Raw genomic sequence first — 14,912 nt, 5'->3', positions numbered from 1 at the left:
GGTATGAACTCTAGTTTCTGGAAAGACAGAGATCAGTGGCTGAATAAATCTGTCAAAGAAGGAACGAGGATTACTGGGTTAGTATTTTAAGTTTTTTATATATATAAGATATTAGAAGCCGCTTTCATTTTAAATCGATTATGATCTTGCCAAAACACTTAATTGTCTGTGTTGAACCGTAAATGCGTAAGCGAGTGAAGGAACTGAAATTCGATAGAACAGTCCACATTTTGAGCACTTTTACAAATCATTTTGTTCAAGAAAGCATTTTTTTTTTACTCTTGTAATAAATGGAAACGATTAGAATAAGCATCACCAAAGAAATATGTTTCCCCAAAAAACACTTCGAACAAATCTATGTTTATGACTTGTTCTTTTTTTCTATTTTTTCAAAACATGGCTTACACGTAAAGAGAGAGAGAGAGAAGACTCACTAATACAGCGAACTGCGCGCGCACGATGTCCCCAGCATCTTTCTTCTTGACGCAGGAGGAGAGGGCGACGGTAGGCGCTGTGGGACACGACAGCTCCGCAGCCAAAAGGCGAGCTCCTACCTCTGGTCGCCCTTGAACCGCCCACGTGCAACTGGCGGCACCGCTCAGCATGATCGCTCGGTGCACCAGATCTTGTTTGTAAAGATATTTATCGCTGTAGATCACAGACAATCTTTCCTGTCACTCAGATTCATAATTTTAATGAAGAACTAGGCCTAGAAATACAACTGACCACGGTCTCGCACTGACAGTAAAATCTAGTAGTTGATGAGGATATCATAGACTCATGTTTGCTTACCTAAGGTGGCATGTATTAAAATAGATGTAAAGTATGTAAAACATGAAGCCACATTTGTGTAGTGAACTCAATATTCTAATAATACTTTATGATATACCTTTCTTTCATATGTTCTCTTTTTTTCCTCATGAGTCAACTCATATCAGCAACTATGCCAACAGTTCGCTATCAATTATGAGATTAAGTTACAAGTTATTCTTCTTCTAGATTAAGGTGGCCATATGCCAGCTAGGACGAGTTCTTGCTCCTGGGGAGCCAGTATCCTCTGGTAATGAGTTCTACCGTAGGATTTCTCACACCCTCCAATCACAGATTTGGTCCTTTTATGGGAAAATGCACCTTTGGTTACCAATGACTCTAGTGTACAATACCATTAGAAAAATTAGTTGTTTTGTATCCATAAAATATGATATACTTTCTTTTTAGTTTTGATTGTTTGTCGTTGTTACTGAACTGTGAAAGTATTACTGAGTAAAAGAACATGGTAGGCTAGTCTTTTTCTCCGACATGGTTGTCTAGTACCGCAACCAGCTGTGTCACTTAGTACTAAATGTAATATCTCAGAAAACTGATTAATACACAACAAAGACTACTGAACAGAGGAGCAGAAACCTTTCGTCAGAGGAGAATATAAGTGGAGGTTGGCAGAAGCGGACCCTGCAGAAAATCCTCCAACGGTAATTTGTTTAGGGTCCCCACCAAATTCGGATATATGACGTTTGACCCAGCGAAGAGCAGACACTTGGTCAAGAGCTCCGTAATTTCCGGGAAGCAGGGAATCTCTCGTGCTCAGAAAACCTGAAATTTATTTAATTTTGTAGATTTAGTAGAGAAGTTCCTTGGGCATTCTTTTAGTTTCCATAGATATTTATTAGACACCATAGTTTCGCACCTGTAGTACGTGCGTAGCTGAAATTAAAGAGCTACGTGACAGACACAAGGTATAAGAAATGGTATATTTTCCTAATTATTGTCAAGACTAATTATCTGGCTGAATTGCGGGAAATATTATTTGTACTATGCAAACCAAAATATTGTTCATCCTACCATCTGGGGAAACAATTCAACATTCTTTTTGGTTATCATCTTTCCCTGACTACAATTTACATTTTCTACCATAGTGAATTCCATAAATATTTCATAAATATGTAACACACATACGGTACATATATGTCAACATTTATATACGTATGCATGCACACACATATAGTTGTTGTCGTTGATTTTGTTGTTGCACAGGTTTTGTTGGAATAATCATTAACTAAGCACATTTTTGCTACTATATTCTATTAATCATCAATACATGTGACTCTTCAGTTCAAATAGTGCTAGGTCTCTCACAATTATCTGGGAGATTATACTATTTAGTAATAAAAAAATAAATACCATTAATTTGAAATGGATTTCTTTACATCTGAAAATCCACAAAACCTTGTGCTACATGGAATGGACTACACCAAGGTAGCGCAGACCTTCCACAACAGCAAAAGCCAACAATATACAACACATGACCACATTTTCTGTATTTCATAACGTCTAAGAATGCGAGATAGTCACCTAGAGCCCCAAGACGGTAATTAAATGTCACGAAAACCAGATTTCTTGCCATGAGCCTCTCAGGTCCGTAAGGGTTGCCTGCTCCACGAACGTAAGCGCCTCCGTGAATGAAGAATAGCACCGGCAGGAGTTCGTCCGAATCCTTTTTGCTCTTACCTGTCAGTGATGGAACTAGAGGGTGATTTGTAAACTAGTACTACCTAAATACTACTATACTTCTATTACATTCACTGCTTCTCCTTTGTAAGTATCTATAATGGAGTAACATCAATATAAAGCATCCTTGAGGCTCTCTGGGCCTATAGCTACAACGAAGCTACAGCCTATCTTTATAAGTAATCAGCCAATACAATTCTAATAAACACAGCAGGTGGAGTTATTGAGAGAAATGACTATAATCGTCTCACCTGGTAAGTATGGTGTGAAGACGTTCAAGAATAGACAGTCCTCTGAGCCATAAACTTTGTCACCTAATGGATCGTACTGGGTGCAAACTGATCCAAACTGGGTGGCATTGAGGAGTCTTCCTGGCCAAGCGCCTTTCAGGTCAACAGGGTCGCGGAATCGCAGTTCATCTACGGGAGGTTTGGCATAGGGTATTCCCCTGTGGGGAAAAATACACAACGACTTACACAGGCAACAATGATTGAATAATTGTTACTCAAACTGGCGTTGCAACACTGCACATGTAACAGATAAAACAGAAAGAATACGACCCATTAGATTAAATTATCATGATCGCTCTGAAAAGAGGAACTACGTGAAATAACAAGTGTTTAAGGAAATAGCACAGATTTATATAATGAAACAAAGAGCTAAGGGGGGGAGGACTATTTGTGATTTATTTTCCATTAAAAGAACCATTTGAACAAATTTAGTACCACTATCAACTTTGTCTTGTTGCCAAGTCTAAGATCGTGCTTTTCATCATATATAGGAAGTCTGGATTCGAGGAAACTAAGCTAAAGTTCACCTTATCTACAAACTGTGGGTACGTTGGACGACAAAATACTTCACAGTACCATTCTCAAGTAACAAAAGACCGCCAGATGAGAGCACTTAAAGGAAGATGTTGGTGTTACCTGAATGCATAATGATGAGAGTTGGCTACGTGAGGCGGGACAGAAGGAACCCGTAAGCCTATGATGGTTCCCATAGTGGTTTTCATCTTGACCTCTGCATAATTCACATCTGGGTAAAGAAATGATAGTCTATCAAAGTTACGACAGTCATAAAACTAGTGATGAAAGAGACTCAGTTGTTATGTCCTCATTTAATATTCGTAAACCTTGAAGAACTTAGTCCCAGTCTTCGAAGATATAAATTAGAGAAGAGAAGGCTATTTTCATTAGGCCTAAGCTCAAGTTAACAACGTAAGAATCAAATTACCTGTCGACTCTGCAAATCTTGATACCAGCGAATCATCCGAAGAGACTGATGACCCTCCGTTTGAAGCTTCCGATAGCTCATTTCCCCCTAGACCTATGAGGACCGACACCACCAGATTCAGCAGCTTCATGGCTTGTACCTGTTGCGGACATTCAAATAAATGGCGAACACGGTGATGCACCTAAATATTTGACTTTTTTTTTTGCTTTTCTAGTAGGAAACGTCAGTGTAATCAGATATCAATCAACAACAGTCAAAAAAAAATTGTACAAAACTACACTCTGAAACAGTGGTTCTTAACCTTTTTATTACCACGCCCCTTCTAAGAGTTGGTCCTTTCCTTCACGCACCGCCTTTGCATCTATGAATATAATCCCCGCCCAGATTTAAAGGAAAGTTGGTTGGGGGGGGGTGGTGGGAAGGGGGGAAGAGGAAGAAGAGAGGGGGGGTTAAAGGGGGTTTCTTTCTGTCACATTCATGCCATAAATCTCGGAATGAACAATGCACGAAGACGTTGCTAGCTGTAATTCAGTCAGCCGGCGAAGGATTAACCCTGGCATCACACAAATTGCAATTTGCTTCATAAAACTGCATGGTAAAACTCTATCTAATCCAGCATCTTTTTCAGCGATTATATTCTATGATTTCATCGTTTTATGATTTTATTATTTCATCAATTCAGATTTTATTACAATCTAAGATTTTACAATTATACGGTTTTACGATTTAAGTAGATATTGCTGAATTTATTATAATAGACTATATTTATAGCCCAAAGCAGTTTCTTTTTATAGTAAGTTAGCTTTATTTCGGAAGAAGAAGACCCTTCTGATCCGGAATAGTAGTACCAGTTATGGACGAAGAAAATCACCATGAAAGATTCTGGTAATTCTTTTTTTTATGTAAAATCTAAATTGTAATAAATACATCGCGACACCATGGCCCTGATTCAGGGATATAGAATTACAACTATAAACCATCATATGCCTAGTTCTTAATTGCAACCTTATAGGCATAGTCTATATACGTGTATATATAATATATAATATATATATATATAGATATATATAATGACTCGGAAATCCCAAAAACATGAAATACAATATACTTATCAAAGACAACACATTACAAGATGATAAAGAAATAGATGTGAAAAATAATGTCTTCTTGGCTGCTTATAAGCTGTAGCGATCACTATTGGTCCTTTGTTAGTTTGAATTTGGACTGCTAAAAAGTCGTCTTGGACATCGTCTATTATCTTATGTCTAACATTATTCTTGATTGCAATTGTTATTCCAGCAAGGGGTTCATCAGCAACGTTTTGCGTATATGTATTATATCCAAACATTTTCATAGCTTCATTTTGCTTTATACCATGTTCATTGATTACTATTATGTCAGGGTCTTCTTCTCCCTATATATTGTATAATTCAGATATAATATTAGGAAATAACAAAATTCACCTCAATATTGCCATTACATAAGGGCTAGCAACCTCCTCCGATCATATACCAATGGTAATTACATTGTCAACAAATCCAACAATGATTCCATCCTTCGAAGATACCAAATATATAAAAAAAGAGCAAGTTGGAAAAGCTTCAAAAATGAAATAGAAGGAAAAATGAATAGACAACCAACAATAAATTCAAATGAAATAGAAATAACAAAAAAAAAAATTAGTAGGCGAATAACTTGAAGAATGGTATGAAAATATAGCGGGAGCTATAAAAAAATCATATACCCATAACTAAATACACAACACATTAATGAGAAGATATGTATATTACAGGAACAGTTGGTACAAGAAAACTCATTTTGGAACTCCGTTGCAAGACTGATGGGAAGCAAAACTAATACATCGCCATACTTTATAAAGCATAGGAATGAGAAAATATATCATGACCAGGATGCCGCACAAGGTCCTACTGGCAGGAAATATTCCAAATAACGCAGGAGGATAACCAAAATTTCGACAACCAACATGAGACAATAGTCAATGAATTCACTGAACAACATAGACAACAAATCCGCATCTTGCAGCTGAAATTAGCAGTTTAGCAGACTCAATGAAGACTGCCATCTAACAAGGAAAATAGAGTTATGGGAAATCAAAATAATAATTAAAAATCTTAAACACAAGGCACCAGGAAGAAGTGGAATTAACAAGGTCATAATTCAAAATCTACCAGACATTGCATTTGAAAAATTAAGAGTAGTATACAATTGGGCTCTCTCAATGGGATACTTTCCAATTATATTCAAGAATGCAATAATGATTTTGATACCCAAACCAGGAAAAGATACTACGTGTCAGGTAGAGAATTATAGACCAATATCATTACTAGAAATATCTGGCAAAATATTTGAAAAAATAATTAACAACAGATGAGTGTTGTTCCTAGAAAGTAATCAGCTACATAATAATAATCAATATGGACTTAGAAAAGGAAGAAGAACCCAGATTGCAATAGCAACAATATATAAGAGCATTGCACTATCACAAAGAAGAAGGTACCTATGCAACCTAGTATGTAGAGATATAACCAAAGCATTTGACTGAAAAAGTATGGATACAAGGACTTCGATATAAAATATTACATCTCAACCTTCCAGGCATTTTTGAGAAATCAAGCACAAAATTACATAGGGAATCCATTCTCGTGACTAAGTGAAGTCCCACAAGGATCTGAACTCACTCCAACATTTTATATATTATATACAGCAGATGTGACTCCACCACCAGAGTACTGTACTGATGTCTGCTTTGCAGATGATATAACTCAAATAGTTATACATCCTGAAAAACGTACATGAAGAAGGGACCCAACTTAGAAAAGACAAGTAGCAAAAAAAAAAAAAAAAAAAAAAAAAAGTGAACCAAATTGAAAAATAAATCAATTTGAATGGAAGTGGAAGATAAAGACAAATAAATGTAAATTCCCACTAGTGTGGGTATCTTCATATAAACGCGCACAAATAATGTTAGACCAACAACCAATGAATTTTACTAAAAGCACAAGAATACTAGGAATGCAATTCGGACAAAGGAATATCAAGACATGTGAGAGAAAGACTAAGAATAGCAAGAACACAAAATACAAAGCTGAAAAGGTTTAGGAATATGAACACAACTATCAAAATCCATTTCTACAAAAGCCTAATCAGTCCAATAATGGAGTATCCACCAATAACCACGTGTTTAACATCGACTTCCAATATAAGTGCATTACAACAATTCTAAAATAAGATACCAAGGTCTGCAGTGGGAAACAATTAAGATGATAACGATCTAAACATAGAAATACACAAAAAATACAAAGTAGAACCAATTACTCAGAGATCATACAGACTGCCAATCAATATATGGAGAATACTAGTTCAATACAAAAGTGAATTAGCAGAAGAGAGTAAACACCCAAACAACACAGATGGTGGAGAAGAGTATCTCCATATATACATCGCGATGAACCTCAACCATTATACTTTTAAGAAATGTCTTGTGAAAAAAGTAATATGTAGAAGCAACTATATAGATATAATGCAGAATCATTATGATAATTAAAATTAAGGTTAAAATTGGAACTTTTGTTAAATATGATTATACTATTAAGAAATAAATTTCAAAATGTGTACAATTCAGCATGTTAATATGTAAAATCATTATTGTATTATGTTAATATTGGTTAGAAAAATTGTACTCTTACCCAAATAAAATTGTGAATAAACCACACTTAACTTTCTAAACTATTCCCTACCATGGCTAGCTAACTAACTGCCCTCATTCCTCTTTCACCCATCTTACCTATCAGCTAAAAAAGGAAAAAAAATGGATATGTCTCAAACAATCAAATATCGATGGTAAGTGCAAGAATTGTGAAAGGCCAAGATACAATTAAATGGCTAATCCCAGAGTTTCTAAAAGAAACTATAAATCTATACACATGAAAGTTACAATAAAGGGCATGCGGACAAATTCTTGTTAGTGTGGTACTAGGGCCGGCTCAGCGAACAACCTCGTTTGCTATCGCTGAAGATAAGTATGAGACATCAATAGTACTTCGGTTACTTTAATAATCATTTCCACTGAAAGAGATCACGTGGAAATACAGGATTTTGCGTGGTATCTCCTCTCTTAGCCTATCGAAAAGGTCTTTGATTAACTTACCGAAGAAGGCCTCTTTGGGTTTTATTTCCTTTGCGCACTAGACACGACAGTTGATACCACCAAGGTATCTTGGATACCACAGCCTTCGAGCAGTGCCTCCTAGCTACTACATCTGAGATGCTTCGACCTCGTGCTCGTAGGGATGTTATGATTTTTACTCGTATATAAAAAAAATCGCAATACTTAATCTACACGGTCAAGTCACTGATATCACTCGTTCCTTTATCTACTGTTCTCTTGAATTCTGATAAGGATTATTTTATTTACTGAATGAGCTATCGTAAATTACTCAAAATAACCCTGATTGCTCGGTGGTCTTGATTGTTCACATTATTTATTTGATTTAGAGCTGGAAAATTACCTAAAGTGAGGAAAGGTGTGCACGGGCTTAGACGACTTTCGGACTTTGACAAAACGACAGGCATTGTTTTTGGTGACAATAACGCCAACATTTTTCACTGGTTTTCTATCTAAAAGTATACTTTTCATAATCTGTTAACCGCTATTCAAATCCACGAAATATAAAAAAAAAAGAATGAAAAACGTTTGCTTATCTTTGATAGCAGACTATTTATAGTATGGTACCTCGTGACATTTTTGGTTGAAGGTCCATCCATCCCGTTTCAATATAAGCCTAATCTTATCAACAATGAAACTATGCCGAACTTCCGTCGTCTTTTGTTTAGTTTGTAACTCACTCCACTACTCCTTTAGCAAACGTCGTTTCTATGCCATGAATTGAAAACCAATCGCTGTTTACCGAATTTTCAGTTGTAGTACGAGCATTGGTGTGCTGGCAAATCGAGATTTAACAGTGTGTGTGTGTCAAATTAATGTTCCACAATACATCACTTTATTGGAATGTCAAACAGCTTCAAATGTCCAAAGGCCTCTAAAACCAAAGTTCCGAATCTTTTTTGTTTTAGGATATAAAGCAATCATCATCCCATACCGAAGCGGCATCAGCAGCTTTTATGTCGACAGTTGCCCTGCTCGAAATCTAAACCTCATTAGTCTATAGCTGCCGAATATGTCACCTTACAAAAGCAATTATCAACTCTTCGAAGGAGAAACCATTGGCAGAGCATATTATTTGAACTATTGTTCTCTTTATTCGCAAACTGCTATTATTTTAGATGATACTTGAAAACACAGATTGTAGATAATGCTGACTGTCAGTGTCATACTGGAAGAGAAATGAACCCATTCAACTTGTGCTCCCTTAAGAGACCGGATGTTCAAAAACAGACTGCGCGCGCAAACCAACTGACATGACTGCTGCCAAATTCAACCCAATATTCATAGTACTATTGTTATTGTAGAGTTAATTGGCTTTATGTCAACAACAGCTTTTGCTCCATAAACCAATACGCACCACCAGCTCATAACTCCGACAGAGCAACAGATCGGCTCCGACCCAAAGATTAGCGAACTTAAGCAACAGTGGGTCTGATCCAAGAATTTTGAGAAATACTAAAAGCCGTTGCAATATACACCCATTGACATCATGAGATAGGGTATGGACGAGCAGCAACCTTAATTCAGTTTCCGGTGTCTTTTATAATAGAAAAGTAACACTATCAGAATCTCTCGCTGTATGTGCATGCGTATATATACAGCACGTTTGAATTTAAAAGGAAATAATTCTATTCAGACTGATGATGCAAATATTTTATAGACATCAGGGCTCAGTGAGATGTAGGTACCGATTAATGTTATAACAGAAACAACCGTTAAGACAGTAAAGACGACATGATTTAATTGTTTGACTGATATAAATATTCATTCTTGAGTTACTGAATGAATGACGTTATCTTACCATTTTTTTCGGATATAAAAATTCTTCCCCTACTGTTCTTAAAGTCTATTGGTTTGGTCACTTAATAACAGTCAGAATTAATTATTGCTAAGCATCTCAGAATAATATTTATCCATCTCGCCTAATATCCCAGAACTCTAGTACGAAAGGAACTGGTTTTACTGACGGCATGCCGCGCTAAATGCGAACAGAAGTTGGCGTGCGCGCTCTGGGTCGTCCCGAAGTTTGTGTTTCACAAATTGATCGGGATCACTATTCAGTGATTTTCAAACTTACAACTATTTGCCACTAACGTAAGTCTATTTGCTTTAATTGCTTATCTTAGACGATAAATATAGCTTATTAAGTTGGGCAAAAGCTCAATTTCAGAACAATAATAAAGCACTAGTTTAATGAGCATCAACAATACTCTACGCGTACTTCACGGCCATCTTTGGTGCTTTGTTTATGTGTTCTGTGGCTTCTGAAGAGGTAAGGAATTGTTATAATTTTCGGTTGTTTGGCAAGGTTCTAGGTCGTTCGTATGTATTAGAGTTTGATTATAATCATCTGTGTCCAATATTGTTGCTGGTGATCAAGTCTGTATTCAAATAAGAGAAAACAAACGTAAGTGTCCAAATCTACGTGGAAGACCAGCCATTTTTGAGGCTTCCAAGAGGTTGTTGATGGACCCGTGGACTTTTATGTTTACCGTCCTAGAGAAAGATTGTTGGGTTCCTGCTGTCGAATGTTGATAGAAATTTGCAGGAATTAATTGAATAGAAAGTCTGTGGTGTGAAATAAGTAATTGCTAAATACTTGGAGACCTCCACGTTTTGGTTTCTGGATAGGGCGTAGTCTTCTCTTCGCTAAATTTACGCTGTCAGAAATTACCGAGACATTATAAGATTGCTGTTGAGGTATAAGAGAGGCCAAGATGGTTTGTAAACAAACAAAACAAACAATAAATGAAGAAACAAGTTGTTCAATGCCCTCTTACCGTGCCATTTCTGGCTGTTATAAGCATCCAGAAATACCCTTGGGAGGCTCTAGGCATGTTCTTGTTAGGCTAGGCTATGCTGTACAGTTGTGGATTGGATGGTAAAGTTATAGGTACTGGTCCCGGGTAGTATGCAGAGTAAGGGGATAACATGATGGTTGTACCTAGTCAGAACATCAGTACACGACTCTTGATTATATCCTTCGAATCTTTATAAAAAAAAAAAAAGGCACAGGATATTGTTACGTCAGCCGTGTACTGATTGCAATAGATAATGGTACGGCTGTGAATTGTGCATGTCATGTAGGCGAGCATACTAACCTAACCTAACCTAGTTGAACATCTTGCCTAACCTGGGCGCCTCTGCCCTCCTGTAACCCCCCTTAAAGAAAAATTGAGAGGAATACTAACATATAGGTTAGCATAGTAACCTAATCTAACCTACGGACATACAATTTCTGGAAGTTTGACTGCTTGTAGACGTCTGTTGGCTTTTTCAGCTCGTTGAAACCTGAAAACATCTGTTTTTTTGGCGAAAACTGATGAATTATTACACGGTTCACGTTGCTCGGTCGCCATTTTTTTTGCTGACACTGATATGCCTGAGGCAGTAAACAGGGGCTCGCGCATGCGCAATTCACAGCCATACCAATAACTATTGCGATCAGGATATGTCTGCTGTACCAATATCCAGTTCGAAATAGAAAATAGTCAACAATAGACATATTCTTGCAAACTAGTATGCAATTCACCCACTTATCCATAATTACTTCACATTGTTTTAATGTGATTGGTGAGCTTCATTTGCTTGAGCATTTTATTGACTCGTAACTTGAAATAATTGGTGCGGCTCATCTGACCAAGCAAGTCGAAAAGTTTATTCAATGTAACTAGGTTTATATTTTGTGATTGAAATCATCCAGTAAAAAAACACACTTTTCATTCGGATTGTATTTCAGAACCAGGAAAACAAGTCATTCATTTAATTAGCCAAATAATTTACCATTATTTCAAATTTCACCGTGACTGACATGTGGCAAAGTATTTGTAATTCTTATCATTTGCACAATGGACCACAGTGTAATGGGGATTTATTTACACAGTCTCAGTGCATCTAGAAATTTTTCAGACAGTATGACGAAGCCATATCTTTTTTAAGAAGATGTGGAGTTCTTCCAAGTTCTGTTCTTCCAAGTTCTGTTACTTGCCCAAAGTCTTCCAAGTCCTATACTTTAAGATCAGATAAGAATTTGTGGTACCGTAATAGTAGTGTTTCTGTCCTAAAGTAAAAAAAAAAAAATTTAAATTGGTTTTTGTGGCTATAACTGTTAGTGATGTTGGGAACTCTTCTTGAAAGAATTTATTTTTTAACATGGAAGATAGTTTTATTTATATGAGACTCAAAAACATTTTCAGCACAGCATATATCTAGAAACTTGGATTTAACAAATGAAACTACATATTGTTAATTGGAGAAGACTTTGGGCTGAGGTAACGGAATATTGTGTGGACAATCAGCCTCCAATTGGTGCGCCTAATGTAATTGTCAACATTGACAAGTCAAAATTCAGCAATTCTTAGTATGGGTGGGAAAGAGAGATAAAAGGTGTTTGTGTTTTTGGTGAAATTGAGCTAGTGTCCAAAAAATCTTCCTTGGTGCTACTACTCCATTCCGACAACCAAGCGATAGGCCTCTGTAGGAATGTGGATAACCTCGTTCCTATAATTCAGAAATACATCCCTTAAGGCAGCCTTATAATAAGTGGTGAGTGGGCTGCATGTCCTCGCTTGAATGAAAATGTTTATGAGCACTTGACTATCAGCCACAATCAGCACTTTGTCGACCCTCCAGATGCTTATATTCAACTCTACTTCACCATTTCCTTCTTGCTGCTGCTAAGCTTTATCCACATCAAGGGTTTAGACCTATTGTTAGTTCAGAGCACCAACCTGGACCAAGTGCTTTCCCCCAAGATTCCCCTTACTTGTCCAAGATAGATATCCTGATTTAAGGCAAAATATCCTATTTATTCTCACTGACAATACATTATGCCTGTAGGCTAATTAAAAAGTTATTCCAATTTAATATACATAATGAAGGGCCCTGCGTAACTCGAAAGGTGTGTGCAAGCCCCCATTAGGAGAACAGCAAATTAGTAACCAATTTTCTCCTAGGTTAGGTTAGGTTAAGTTAGCTAGTACAATCATTTTTCTTGAAATCATAGGCACAACTGTTATTGCGCACATCACCCAATGGTACTGGCCTTCCCTGGGAATTTATTTGACTTGTGAGGAGCAATACAAAACTTGTGGAGGTTTGCAATTACTCTGCCATACCCTTGAAGATGGGTTAGTTTTACCGAGTCATGAATGTACAGTTAGCGTAGTTTCTTAATTCTTGAAAAACACATAAGTGGAAAGAGGAACATATGCAGATGGTGTAAGGAAAATATTTTTTAAATTCTCCTTTTCTTGCATAAGAAGTTGAAAAAGACTATTGACAACTCTCTGTGGGGTCTCTTTTACAAGACAGTTGTTAATTTGACCAAGTTATACATGTTTTTTCTAATATATAATTTTATTTTTTGTAAAATTATAATTACAGCTCACACACTATCAAATATTTATGTAAATTTACTGGGATTGAAGATGCAGTAACTTTTTTGGATTATAAATATTTTTTTAAATATTTCTTAGCACTGTTCTTTGCAAAATTACAGTTATAACTAACATACTATCATAAAAGACCAGAACTAAAACCAACAGCAACCTTGGGTATATTTATGAGCAAATAAATAAAAAGACATCATGGGAGGAAGAGAAATAACATGCCCCCTTGAAGTTAACCAACCACACCTAACCTAACATAATATAGGGCACCAGGTCTTTGTGCATGACATTATTTAGAAAAAATTCCATAAGCTTACCTTAATATGAATAAGAACTATTGTGTTGTGCTTTATTCCACTCAAAAACCCCACTGCCCACTATCTTTAAAAAATATATATTTGCAAGGAAACCAATGCCAGTAATGTTTGGATAACCCATTAAAAAATAGGATATGATATTTGCTAGTAAAAAGTGCAGTAAAGGTTTAAAGTAAAATACCAAGTAGCCTACTATGAGATTCACAGCCGGTGTCCCGGTGTTTTTCCGAAATAAAATTTTATCAACGTACCTAACAAAGATGACACTTGTCACAGGGTATCTTACACCCCTACCTAATTTTTTTTACTGTACAGTGGGGCCTCGCTTGGTCGCGGATCAGCAATCACGGTATCAGTTAATCACGGGTTTTCCTTGGACCACTTCTCGGTCTATATCGCTGGTATGAATTGCAGCATCGCGGGCTTGTCCGTGGTAGGCTAAGCCTCATCTGGTTACGATAACCAGCAAATGCATGAACAGATTCACATTATGGTATTAACTGACAATAAAGGTAATAAAACCATTTTCACCTTATATATTATTGGCATATCTTCATAATATATAGCCTGTTCATGGAATAATTCTACATCATTGACATCAACTTGTAGTTGAGTGGCCAGCAGAAATGTAAACATTGAGTTACACTTCACAGCGACCTTTGTCATTCATTAACCTTTTAGAAATGTTAATAGTAGTTGTGTAATTACAGTAGTAATAACATTTAGGAAAACATTAATTTTCAATTCAAACTTTATTATTGTTTTGGTATAAGGTAATCAACTTCTCTGAACACTGCAGTCATACAACGATAATTGTCATAGATTATTGTATTGTTGTTTGCGATCTGCGACGAAGCGTTAACTTAATAAAACCATTTTTACCTTATATTATATTCATAATAAAACTCATATCTTATATATATTATTGGCATATCTTCATAATAAAAAGCCTCTTCAAGGAATAATTCCTTAGGGAATGCATTTTTCAAAAGACAAAAATACACTATACAAGTTTACAGTATGCACTGATTACTTTATTTTGATGTGATTACATTAATATTACAGTATGGTACTGTAAGCAGTACAGTAACTATTTTTGATCATAAATGTATATTCATTCACACAAAAATGCGTATGACCACCGTGACGTCACCAAACCTACAGTCTCGTTCGTACGTACTATTTTTACACAATGTGATAGTGGTTACACCGTTCTACAAACTACCGATGTATTTTTACATAAGTATCCTCTAAACTCTGTCATAAATCACTTTACTTACT

The 14,912-nt window shown here is 36.2% G+C and overlaps 2 protein-coding genes across 7 annotated transcripts in view; one reads left to right on the top strand and one right to left on the bottom strand.

Moving 5' to 3' along the window:
- The window catches only part of LOC135227088 (carboxylic ester hydrolase-like), a 51,200-nt gene that overhangs the window by 6,727 nt on the left and 29,561 nt on the right, over window positions 1–14,912 (bottom strand). For 2 of the 5 annotated variants that reach the window (XM_064266937.1, XM_064266935.1), the window contains 7 exons: window positions 3,739–3,877; window positions 3,432–3,540; window positions 2,757–2,953; window positions 2,350–2,520; window positions 1,405–1,590; window positions 435–625; window positions 1–17 (listed from right to left, as the gene is read on the bottom strand). The exon at window positions 1–17 is cut by the window's left edge and continues 137 nt beyond it. In XM_064266937.1, the coding sequence (XP_064123007.1) occupies window positions 1–17; window positions 435–625; window positions 1,405–1,590; window positions 2,350–2,520; window positions 2,757–2,953; window positions 3,432–3,540; window positions 3,739–3,868 (1,001 nt within the window). In that variant the 5' untranslated portion in view covers window positions 3,869–3,877. Of the gene's footprint in view, window positions 18–434; window positions 626–1,404; window positions 1,591–2,349; window positions 2,521–2,756; window positions 2,954–3,431; window positions 3,541–3,738; window positions 3,878–4,039; window positions 4,083–7,906; window positions 8,059–14,912 lie in introns of those variants that run through there. The other 3 variants (XM_064266938.1, XM_064266939.1, XM_064266936.1) reach the window with 3 other exon arrangements.
- Window positions 9,883–14,912, top strand: part of LOC135227087 (zinc finger protein 26-like) — a 28,637-nt gene continuing 23,607 nt past the window's right edge. Inside the window, exon 1 of one of the 2 annotated variants that reach the window (XM_064266934.1) lies at window positions 9,883–10,018. The gene's annotated coding sequence lies outside the window, so the exon portion shown is untranslated. Of the gene's footprint in view, window positions 10,019–10,044; window positions 10,197–14,912 lie in introns of those variants that run through there. The other variant, XM_064266931.1, reaches the window with a different exon arrangement.

The sequence above is a fragment of the Macrobrachium nipponense genome, chromosome 15 (assembly GCF_015104395.2).
Source record: "Macrobrachium nipponense isolate FS-2020 chromosome 15, ASM1510439v2, whole genome shotgun sequence".
Classification (NCBI taxonomy): Eukaryota; Metazoa; Arthropoda; class Malacostraca; order Decapoda; family Palaemonidae; genus Macrobrachium; species Macrobrachium nipponense.
The sequence above is the reverse complement of the archived record's forward strand: the minus strand, read 5'-3'. Positions and strand labels throughout refer to the sequence as shown.